At 34.8% G+C, this 12,214-nt stretch overlaps 1 protein-coding gene across 2 annotated transcripts in view; it reads left to right on the top strand.

The window, feature by feature from the left end:
- The window catches only part of CSMD1 (CUB and Sushi multiple domains 1), a 1,065,169-nt gene that overhangs the window by 684,492 nt on the left and 368,463 nt on the right, over positions 1 to 12,214 (top strand). For both annotated transcript variants that reach the window (XM_038133051.1, XM_038133050.1), the window contains exon 7: positions 4,995 to 5,072. In XM_038133051.1, the coding sequence (XP_037988979.1) occupies positions 4,995 to 5,072 (78 nt within the window). The remainder of the gene's footprint in view (positions 1 to 4,994; positions 5,073 to 12,214) is intronic.

The raw sequence follows: 12,214 nt of genomic DNA, 5'->3' as shown, positions 1-12,214 counted from the left end.
TATTATGATACATCATACATTGAAAGCACAAAGTAGCTGAGGCAGTCCATCAGGGCAAGGGGCCAGCTAGGAGACATAGAGAAGGTTAATGGAAAACAAATGGCTGTGCTTCTTTGTAAACCTGCATAACCTATGTCAGCTTATACAAACAGAATGAAAAAGATTTGTGTAAAAATCTACTGTGACACCAATTTATCTTGGTGCCATTTATTCACTAGTACTGCATGCGGAGATTTCCAGCACAGGGAGCAGGTGGAAGGTCTGATAGTGACAGGTAGTACTTTGCTGAATTGATGGAACAAGGAAGCCAACTGATCATGAACCTACAGCTTTTACAGGTAGCCATATAGGAGAAACATTTGTGCCTGCTGTGAAGCTCTCCGGAGTTATAATACTGATTAGTGGGGAAGATTTTGAAAGATGTGAGTGACAGAGGCACTGTGTTTAGAGTGTATTAGATGGAATACTCTTCAGGCAGGGAATAGAGAAACAGAAAAGGGATGGACTATTCCAATGAGTTTGTTTAAACCAGAGATCTTATGGAAGGCTGTGATGCTTCTGCAAAAAGTCAAGTGGGCAGCTGAGAGGAAAAGCTTCCTAGGATGCTCCCAGGTTATTGAGTGTAGGATCTTGTTTGATCAACAAAATTATTATAGAATTCCCTTCATAAACTAAAGTTAATAGTAAGATTGAGAATGATTGCTTTTTTCTTTTTCTCATAAATAGTAAACTTTTAGAGTTTAGTACAACAGGCCATAGTGAAACAGAAGAAAACCTAGAAACAGGTAACGAACTGTTTACTGATCTCACATGACTTTGAGTAATAAGAAAGAAATATTTCATTCGTAAGTATAATCTGGATAGAACATTGATGCTGCTAAATGTGAAACTGTAGGTTATTTATTCCAGAGCCAAAAAAAGGTACTATTCTCACAATTATGTCTTTGGAGGAGAATGTGGAAAGATTAGGCACCAGGGCAAAGAAAACAGAGCACTGAAGTGGACTCTTCAATCTGAATTAAGAAAATACTTTGTTTTACAACAGGATTACTCATATTGAAGAAAATCAGAACAGTGAAACTAAAGCAAAAGGAAATTGAATAATTCTGCACTGTACTGAGATAAATTTGCTAAGTTCCTTCAAGAATAATCTCATGAATGTTCTTGCAAACACATCACTTTTTTGCTGAACTCTGCAAAATATTTAAAGCCAAGTGTAAGTCTTTGTAAAAGATATATATCATATGTAAAAAATACTGAAAATATTTGGGTTCTTCCTTTACTGTAACAAAATCAGAGAACCGTTCAAATAAATCTGTATATATTCCTTATAGTGACATAGAGCTTCCGACTGGACAAGGAAGGTACTTCTTGTGATCACCAGATCCTGGGCAATATGCAGTTCCTCTTCACCTTCAAATATCTGTACTTAGAAAATATCTGCAGTGAAGGGCAGCCAAGAGCTGAACTCAGCAGAGCAGCAGCAGAGCAGCTTGAGGAAGTACAACAGATGATGTCAGAATATTTTAGCTTTGAGTGGTAGCCAGTATTTGAGGTCTTGGAGGTTATTTCAGGCAGGAAGAAAAATCAGCAAGATACTCATGTATTTCGGTAATTGAGGAAAAGAATATTATGTCACTGAAGTTCGGGGTAAAAAGTATTTTCTTCACACGTGTTCAAATATGTCAGAAACTAAGAGCTGCATGAAAGTCACAGTAGATTTGAAGGAAGATTTACAACCTGAAAGTTTTACTTTTATGATCCATTCAGATTAGGCCAGGCATATATTCCTTTCGCAAATGAGTTTATTTCAGCTGTAGCAAAAGTTTAAGGAATACCACTGGTGCTTTCCAGTAGTCTGATAAGATTGTTGTGGACTTCCAGCACTCAGCTTTTTGCCCTCCTCCCTGAATAAGTAACTCATCTCCAAAAGACTGTTGCAGCTATGATGAACAGAAAAGATGAAGTGAGCTAATTCAGTAAGCTTAACTGAATGTTTAAGTGAAGCTAGTAGAAGGCTATGCAGATTTTTAAAAGCAATCACTTAAAAGTTGGAAAGAGATGTTCAGTTCTGACATTATTAATGTAAACCCATTCCTCTTTTTGTGCTGTTAAATGGAAAATCATATTTGAAATCAGGAAAACCTTTCTAATGAAGGTGAAGTGGGGAAGAAGAAGTGTCTCAGAAAAGTTACTCAAATGGGATTTAAATGGTTATAAAACATCCAATTTAGAGTATTTCTTTTTTTACAGGAGGAGTTGAACTGCTTCACTTGAACCACAGTGTGAAATAGTTTCTGTTTCTTTTTCAGATATTAAATAGTTGGTTTTTTTTAGGGACAATGCTTGCTTAATACATTTTAAAATGACAATAAAACACCATGTAGGCCACATGTGAAAACTTTCACACTCAAGAATAAAAGAGGCAAAAGTTTGCTTTTTATGTATCAAACTATCCTATTTAACCTCTCGGACCCATATGCCTCCCAGATAACTACATCTAGTTAAAGTTAAGTTTTTTTGTTAAAGTTTTCCAGGCATAAAGACTCATTCCACCTAATGTTTACTGTCTAAAGGCATCTCCAGAGGAGGATTCATTGGGTTTATCTTAGAAGGGGATGAATCACCCCCTTGAGTGAGCGATTTCTCTTCATAAAACATATATTTAGATGACTGATCTTAAGTTTTGTGCATCCCCTCCCTAATGTTCTTTCAGTAAGGTACAGAATGCCTTTTTCTTGACACCTGAAAAAAATCCAAGGATAGATACTGCAGGACCTGTTTCAGTGCATGACAGTCAAAAAGCTTTTCATATATCAAGTCAAAACATCTTGTTTCAATTTGTGATCTCTGTATTTCAAATTAAGCTTGTGAGTATAATTTTTTCTCATTCACATGAAGTGTGCTTCAAATATGTATAACAAATGCCCTTAAGAGTGAAATGTCACAAGGTATTTGAGTGATGATTGTAATTTTTACTCTAAAAATTTTTACTAGTGTCATAGCACAAAGAGAAGAAGAATATAGGTTTTTTTTCTATCCATAGCCTAATAACTCAGTGTTTTTATTACTCATCCATGTAAGCAATAAGGGTTCTGAATCCTCAAAGAACTGCTCACATGTTTTACAAAGCACAGATACTAATAAATTGAGAAATTCATACTGGTGAAGGGATCACAACTCCAGACAATATCCCAAATATTCTCTGCAAGAACTGTGTTGTTCATTTCCCATTAAATATAGGATAATTTTAACAGACTTGTTACACAGCCTGAAAAACAACATAAGGTGGCACTTGATGGAGACTTTCGAACCTAAGTCTGGAAACTAATCCAAATAAAATAATATCCATGAAGTTTGCCCTTCCAAAATGCCTTAGGGATAATATTGTCTGCACTGATGTCTCTGTATGATGTACAGTTCCTGCTTTAGAAGAAAACACCACACTGCTATCATAACCATTTCATACTATTCAGCTACAATTGTGTTTCAATCATCTTTCATCATTTGAACACCTGTTTTTTGTGTTTAGGTGTGAATGACTGCACTTGCACATAGCACAAAATGTACTTTCTGCAGTACTTGTTCAATTTCAGTAGTCAAGAAAAGCCACCTTCGCTCTGAAGTTACAATATAGAAATAAATACAATGGAATCATGATTTTTAATGTGGTATTTAAGGACAACTTGTTTTCTACCATTTCACTTCTTAGAAATATTTACATACAGTGTATATTGTAGTAATTATAAAATTTATACCATGTAATGACAAAAAGTACAACTTATATTCTGTAGTATGAATTTATTTACTGTGAGCTACTAATTACTGCCATGTAAGAAATGTTTGAGTTGAATTCTTGGTTCTGTTTGTATCTTGGATAAATAAATGAATTTTGAGATTATTAGCCACTGCAAGGCCTAGGAAAAGAGTATTTAATATGAATAAGGGAAGGATTACAGGTTTTTGTAATTTTTGTTAACTGAAATGCATCTTGATGTTGTCATTAGCATTCTGGTACAGAGTCAGCCATTAGCTATTTTGCAATTGCTATTGTTTTTTGACACAATAGTTTTGAATTGTTCATGCTTGTTCCACAATTATTTTCTACATCTGATTTTACTTTCCATTGCTCGATTTGTTCCCACAGAACTAATTAATATCCTGTGAAGGTGTCCTATATTTCTATCCTTTTTCGTTATCATTACAATTAATATTCTACCCCGTGTCTTCCTTAATGTATAGCTGCACTGCTGTCTTCTCATGTCTCTTCCTACTTGGCTCCTGATCCCACCAATGGTGCCCAAACTACTTAATAGGGATAGTCTGGGAGTTCATCTGCCATTCAGCTGACTAAACAGAGAAAAAAGATACTAAACATCTGATGCATCTGTTCTTTCTCACAAAACTTTGCCCCAGTGAGAGCTCTTACTCTCTTTCTTCTTTCTAATTCAGTTGAAATTGCCCTGTAGATTCAAAAGGGTTTAGGTGAGCCAAATAATGTAACACACTGTGTTAATCTCATTGGGAAACAGAACTAAAAACATGTCTCCTGATGAAAAGTGAATCAAACAAAAGCAGGTGGAAATATCACATTGAAAACTTGTAGTCCTTGAATATGTGTAGACAATGTTCTGTATATTCTATGTAATAAATAATTTTTTAATGTTTAAGATTTTCTTCTATGGAATGGCAAACATAGGAAATCCATACCTGTAATTAGGACAGGCTGTTCTTTTCTTTGAACATAAAGAAACTTGAATTCAAAATATTGCCAATTCTGATAAGATCTGTTTACAAAGAAAATGGTTGTATTTTTGTAAAAATAAATAAAACCAAAAATTTATTTGGATTATCACAGAAGCTGCAGTTATTTCAATCTGCTGTAGGTTTTCTATATAGCTTTGTATTATTTTAATGCATTATTTTTTTAGCTACATGTCCTTTAATGAGGTTTAATAATGAATTATTTTCTCTTTGTTTGCTTGTCTTCTCAGTAAAAAAAGCAATTGAACTGAAATCAAGAGGAGTCAAGATGTTGCCCAGCAAAGACAGCAACCACAAAAATTCTGTTTGTAAGTTGTTTATAACCTTACTTTTAGTGACTGCATATATCTTCTGGAATCCTTGTAAATATACAAATCAAAGAGAGAGATGTAGGGATGCTATGGCCATAAAACGGTTATTATGCTTCCAATTGTCACTGAATCAGAACTCCACAGATAGTACTCTACTGAGGGTAGAAAGCAGAATATGTTGGTGTAAACTCTGAAAAATATGGTATGTAGAAACCCCCCTGCATTTTATATATCACGGTATTTTTGTATATTGGATTATTTAGAATTCAGAGACACATAGCAAGTTAGGAAATCCAGGCAGAACACTGCCATATAGACAGAAGATGGAGGTCACAACATCAACTTCCCCTCATTGCATGCATAGTGCACTCTGAAAAGACATCTGTTTGGTCCCTTTACAACTTTTTCCCTGTGTAAAGTGTTAAGCTAAAATCAAAATGCTACCTGCGGGACTGTGAGGTTGTTAGTTTTTTTGAGCATCACTTTCTCTGAACTGGAAATCTGACTAATATCCTGAGGGCTCTTTCTCCATTAATTAGGCCAGTCCTGAATTGAGAAAAAAGAAGATTTTTTTTTTTAAATTTTGAAAGCTGAGAGCCCCTTAGCCCTGAAAAAATCAAACTAAAAAAGCCAGAGGTTAGGCCAGTATTCACACACAACTCATTAAAAGTGTTAATGTAATGTTTCAGATGTATTCTGATAAATTAATTCCTCGTGTAATAACAGTGTACTCAGTGAAGCAAAACCTATGCTGTGTTTGCCTCATGTGCCATTCTGTGAGCGCAGAGAGAATGAGTGTCTTGAAGGCTGATGTCTAGAGGATATGTTTTATTCTCTGTGTTTCTGTTGTGCATTGTTTAATGCAAAGTGAGTTTTTGGTATGCTCACTGGAACAAAAGAGGCATGACAATTTTCTGCTTTAAATATTGCGCATTGATGGTGTGGCACTCAAAAGGAACTTTTTATGCAAGGTGTAGCAGAAAAAGTTGATCCATCTCTTTGGTGTCTGTATCTGAATGGGTGATAATTTCATTATTAATAAGTTACTTCTGGGAGCTGTGTGATCTCTGCTTACAGTCTCAGAGCACATGCTGTCAAACACTACATATAGTTACAGAAAGTCGAAGTAAGACAGGCTATGGAAGAAATTATTATACGGCAGTCTGTTGTTTACCTCAAATGAAAATTGTCTTTTTTTCCTTTGTGTTTTGACTTGTAAAACTTTATTATCATGTCTGACTTTCCAATATAAATCTAAGAAGTGCATTGTTATTATTACCATTACTTTCACATATATAAATCTTTTTAAAATTATAAGATTAAAATACAAATAGTTGGATTCAAATGTATTTTCATGCTCTTTCTGATGTAAGCTTTAAATATTTAACCATTTATCTTACCTGTACTTATGCCAACAAAAAATATAATTGGGGATTTGGCTCCAGAGAAATTATAAGAATGGATATTAAAATTTGATGCCAATTAGAATTTTTTTTTTTAAAGATACATTATATACCAACACCTCTCACTATTTTTGTGTGTTAGATCTTTTTAATATTCTCTCTCTATAAAGCATAAAGCTTAGTTTTGGCTTTTTGGCTTATGGGGGGTAAATATCCTCACGACAAATGATGTGAGAGCATATCCTGTGCATCCAAGGACTTGTAGCTTTCCCTCAGGTCTTTCTCCCAAGCAGGACCTGTGAGCAGCTGGTTCAAAAGCATTTCACAATGGCACCACTCTTTTCAGATTTGTGTAGAAAATGTTACCAGTGTTACCAATGTTAATATCATTACTGATAATTCCTCGTGGAATGCAGAATGGTATTTCAGTATTTCAGTCATGTACAGTCATAGCTCACTCTCCTCCTTTTGGACCTGCCTGGATTCCGGGATGCTTTCTTTCAGATCTGCCATCCTTTATAAAGAGTCAGGTAGCAAAGCATGGCCTCTATATTGGGAACAAAATTCACTATATATTGTAGCAATCCCCAGGGAAACAAGAGGGCTTTGCTGTTGTTTTTTGTTTTTGTTTGGGTTTTATGTGGAATTTTTTGTAGGGTTTTTGCTTGGTTTTGGGGGATTTTTTTTTTATTTGTTTTCATGGTGTTGGGTTTGGATTTTTTTTTGTGGTTTTTTTGTTGTTTTTTTTTTTTTTTTTGTGGGTTTAGGTGGGTTTTTTTTGGTGGTTTTGTTTATTTGGTTTTGTTTTGTTTTTGTTTTTTTTTTCTTCTTTGGTATACCCAAAAGAAACCTATCAAGTCAGTTTTTTTGCCAGATAGTCCTGATAGGAAGTACCCTTTAGCAGTGAGCCAGATGCAGTTGAATTGTGATTAAATATGCAAGGACATGGGAAAAGGATGGGAAAGATAGTTGAAGTAAAATATGGTCCTGGTTTATCCATGCCTTGCACTTGGCAAAGGTGTGAAAGAGTAAACTGGGCAAAGGCACATGGGACAGGCAGTTTTCATGGCTCTAAGTGCTTGAGCTGACGCAAACACTGGCCAAATCCAGTCAGTATATTTACTCTTGGTCATCTGAAGCTGATCTCTCAAAGGAGCAAGGGCAGAGTTGTATTTTATGAAACTGCTTAGGGAAAGCAAATCCAATTACATCTGTTGGTATCCATCTGATTAGTTGCCTACTCACTTTTATTATCATTCTGATATATATGCTATATTCCCAAAGATCCATCTTGCTGTCATCACTCAATCTAACATGAAAACCCGCAGACTTTCTGTTTCCATTAGCTTTGGCCTTTTCTAAAACTGCTATGACTATAGTTTGCATTGTGACTGATTAAATAAAGTTCTTATTGCTGTCTCTTGTATGAGTATTTTCATGGCATTGTTTCTGTCCAGAAAATCTGTCAGAGGGTGATTATTGTCTCTAAACATCTTGAGCATTACCTCTACAGCAGAGATTGTGTGGGAGAATCCTGTACATCCAAGAGGAGAGCCCTAATGAAGTGAGCTGTAAGGACAGACCAAAATTGGGCAGCCATAGTCCTTATAAAGGTCTTATTTTTTGGTCAAATAGAAGATCCTTATATTTTATCTCTTAAAGTCTACATACCAGGCAGTTACTGCTACTCATGCTATGTGCAAAGGATAACGAGTGAATACAGGTCTTCAGGACACTAGTTCAGAGAATACTGGGAAGGCAGGGCCGTAACTGCAGACCTGCTAATTGGCATCTCTGGAAATCATTGTGCCTTCTGCAGCCCAGAAAAAGAGAAGGGTTAGGAGAGCAGACTGCCCCAGAAGCCCCTAATGCCACCACCCTCCTGCTGCAGCCACAGGGCAGCCTCACACTTCCACACCTCCTCACCAGCAGGGGGACAGAGCACAGGAAGGCATCAAGCTCACAGTAAATGCCAAGGAAGTTCAGTGAGGTGAGACACATCATATCAGGTGAAAACTGCAAATGATTATACAGTTTATGTGGTGTGTACAAATCTGCCAGTGCAGTGATGCTAGGAGGGGAAGGCAGCAGTGAGAATGAAGTGCCTGGGAGAGCTGATTTCCTGAGTTTGCTCATGTCAAAATGCAGCATGGCGAGTTGCTGGCCACGTGACACAGCAAACTGCAGGGAACGTCCACAGTCTGAAACAGTGACAAAGAACAGCGATTCTTTAAAAAATATGGCATTCATATTGAACCATATTAGCATTTCATAGTAATTACTGAATATTGAGTGACTTAATGTCACTGTGCAAAATGGTCTGTGCGAACTACTGTGTTTTACGAAGTGCGAATTCTCTAAGTATTCACTAAGTAAAAAACTCTTACACTTCACAAAAGCAATTTCAGGCTTCTGCAGTATTTGCAAATGTATTTTAGAATACTAGGAAAACCCATGTTAAATACTTTGAAGATCATGATTTTAGTGTAAGATTAATGCATCCTCTGAAACTTGAGTCACTGAGTTTACCTAAACAGTTCTTCACCCTGAAGATGATAAAAAGAGCTACTTTACTACAGTTATTTTTGTGATGTAGAGCCAAAGAACAAATGAGTTTACAGACTAAGTATTGATTGGTTGCAGCACATTAAGTTGAATTAATGGCACATGCTCTTGAAACTCTAGTGATTAATACCAAAATGGGATTACATTGCTAATTCTGTGTAAGAAAGAATGACAGCAGTCATTATTTATTTTATTGTTGTGTAACTGAGAAAAATGGCTTAGGACATTGTAACATAAAGTTAAAAATTTTAGGATAAAAATTTGTTGCTTTCCAATACATTCCTCACATTTTAAATAAACTGACAATTTCATCTTCTTGACGTTTGACTACTAGTAAATGTACTTTGACAGAAGCAATATGGAGACTAGTCAAATTTTGTTCTTTATTTAAAGAAAGAGTACTTTCCTAAGAAGAACAATGTTGGACTGAATAGTTGCATTTAATAGCACAATTTTCTGGCTGTTTCGTTCTTATTCCTTAGCAAAAATCAATTTATTTAAGTACTTTTTTATTTTGATCAATAGGTCAATATTTAGAAATCAGTTACAAACCAATGTGCAATCAGCTTAACAAACAGATATGGCAACTGCCGAAGGTCATGACAAGGTTCAGATATAAAAGGAAAAATTATTGCTACTTACTACATTTTAAAAATGAATTTTTTATCTTCTCTTGATATAAACACCAAATTCTGGTAAATATATTTAAATTTATGTTATCTTATAATTTTTTCCCAAAAATATCTTAATATTTAATAAGTTTTTAGTATATTTTTCCAAAATTATTTTAGGATCACTGAAAACCTATGTAAGAGTTCTATATTATTATTTTCAAAATGCACATGTAATAGAAAAATTTCCTCTAAAAATTCTGGGGTTTTTTTTGGTTTGTTTCGTGCTTGTGTTGAGTCTTCACATGTGAAAACTATTTCTTATGGAATTTGGATTGTACATGCTACCTATTACATGCTGTGTCAGAATCAAATAATGATAAAAAATACCATTAAATATTCGTTGTTCTGATAGTTGTCAGTTTCAAATTTAAAAAATCTCAAATATACAACATCAGATCTCTCTAGTTCTTTAAAATTATGCTCTCATCTACATTAGTTTACATTAATTAAATATAACATCTCATGCTTGCATTAATTTAAGAAAATTTGTAGCAGTGATGGGATTGATCACCAATAAACATGATACAAAATAAGCTACCCAAGTAATTACAGGCAGTTGATATCAAAAGATCCTAGGTTTGGATATTGTATGCTTAAGTGCTCTCAATATTCAGTCTGTTTTTTACTTTGAATATTTAAAATATTACGTGGAGCTGTATTTAAAAAATAGTGGAAGAAATAAAATATGAACACTAGGATAAAGTAGAGAGACCTAATCAGTTTTTTTAAAAAAGAAACCTGCTGGAAAGTAGATTTGTTCTGCGGAATTCCAAAGGCCTGTTCCCTTTCAAGAAGCGCGAATTTAAAAGCACTGGAGAAATAAATGTAACATAAATCTCTCTTTTTAATTGGTCTCACTGCCGGCTAACACAAGTAAAGCAGAAGGGAAAATATTGGCATCTTTTGGGCTTTTATTCTGGGGCACTCTGTAGTGTTTGCAGGTGTTTTGAACATAACTGTTGGGTGTTGTTTGCCCTGTTCTGACTCTCAGCTAACCAGTTTGCTATAGGTTCAAAAAAAAAAAAAAAAAAGTAGAGACAAGAGAAGACTGCCAGTACATCAAGAGACAAACTTTACTAATTTTTTTGAAGGAAAACTCACCAGCATTGCATTTTATAGTGTTATCTGCTTTGTATCCTTTAAAAAGAGAAATTCCTAATTGTGGAAATTAGGATTTCCATTTACAAATCTACTGCTTTTCAAAGACTGCTGTTTCCCTGCCTCTTCATAAAGCACTGCAACACAAGGGTGAAAACTGTCAGGCTTCATCTGTAGCCCTTTTCAGACCTTTAGTGAGCATCTCTTCAGCATTTTCTATGTTCAGTAGCTGATATATCCTTTCTTTCATGAGGAAAATGGAGGCCTTTGAAATATATGCATTTAAGACTGAGATTCTTCAGAGGAAGACTGTTGAGTTCTGAGATCAATATGCCTCTTTCTCACTTGTTTCTGTAGGGGTTCTCTCTGAAGAGCTGTGTTGTCAGGGGACGTTACTCTGTGCTTATGTGTCATATTGTGTTATATTAATTTACAGGCACTGAAATTATTCTCATATTTAAGTGTCCACACAGTATCATGAGCTTTCCAGCATTTTCAATCGTGAAAGCTATTTTTCATTTGTTCAAATCTCACAGCTTGAAAAAGAGAGCAATTTTCATATTTGATTTTATATCGTGCATGTCTTCAAATGAGAGAAAGGATTGTTTATAACTTTCTTATGTAGTAGTTACAAGGTTAAGAAACACAAGGCTTCAGTATGTAAGATCTTGTGGGCCTAGCTTGTCTGCCAGTGTCCAATTTTATTTCAAAAAGTATTTTTACAGAAATATCTGAGCACATGTTAATTGCTCAGATAAAGAAAAGAGGGAAGTAAGGTTTAAAACACTTTTATACGACAGGTGAAGGGATAGATCCTGGAATATTTAAAATTAAAATATCCTTGTTATATATGTTAATGTATACCTACCTACATACATACATATAATTGTAAATAATGCATAATACTTAATATTCCATTACACCATTTACCACATGCCTAGCAAAAGATTAATGACTATTTCCCTTGTTACTGAGTATTATGGTATGAAATTGGGCAGTAGGAAAAAATAACTGCTGGATTACCCTCTAACTGTTTTATAAAGCATTAATAAAATAGGAAGGCTAATTACCATGATATACTTTGTCCTATCATAGACTGTAATAATACAGAGTTTCCCAAGAGTTACAGAGTTTGGGGTTTTCAGAGAAGATTAGTATCCCTATGCAAAGAAATTATTCTACAATGCTATTTCACTATATTGTATAAATGGCTTCATGAATCAGGTTACTAAATTATACTTGGTGTTTCTAAATAAGCCCTCATCACGGCAGGAGTCTAAATATCTTTTAAAATACTATGTAAAAATCTTGCTGGGAAAAGAACTACTGCCTAAATATATTTGTGAAGAAAAGCATCCCTTATAGCTACAAGCAAAACAAGGTGCTTCATCAATTATTT

The sequence above is a fragment of the Motacilla alba genome, chromosome 3 (genome assembly GCF_015832195.1).
Source record: "Motacilla alba alba isolate MOTALB_02 chromosome 3, Motacilla_alba_V1.0_pri, whole genome shotgun sequence".
NCBI lineage: Eukaryota > Metazoa > Chordata > Aves > Passeriformes > Motacillidae > Motacilla > Motacilla alba.
Note: the sequence above shows the minus strand (reverse complement) of the source record. Positions and strands in the feature narration are given on the sequence as shown.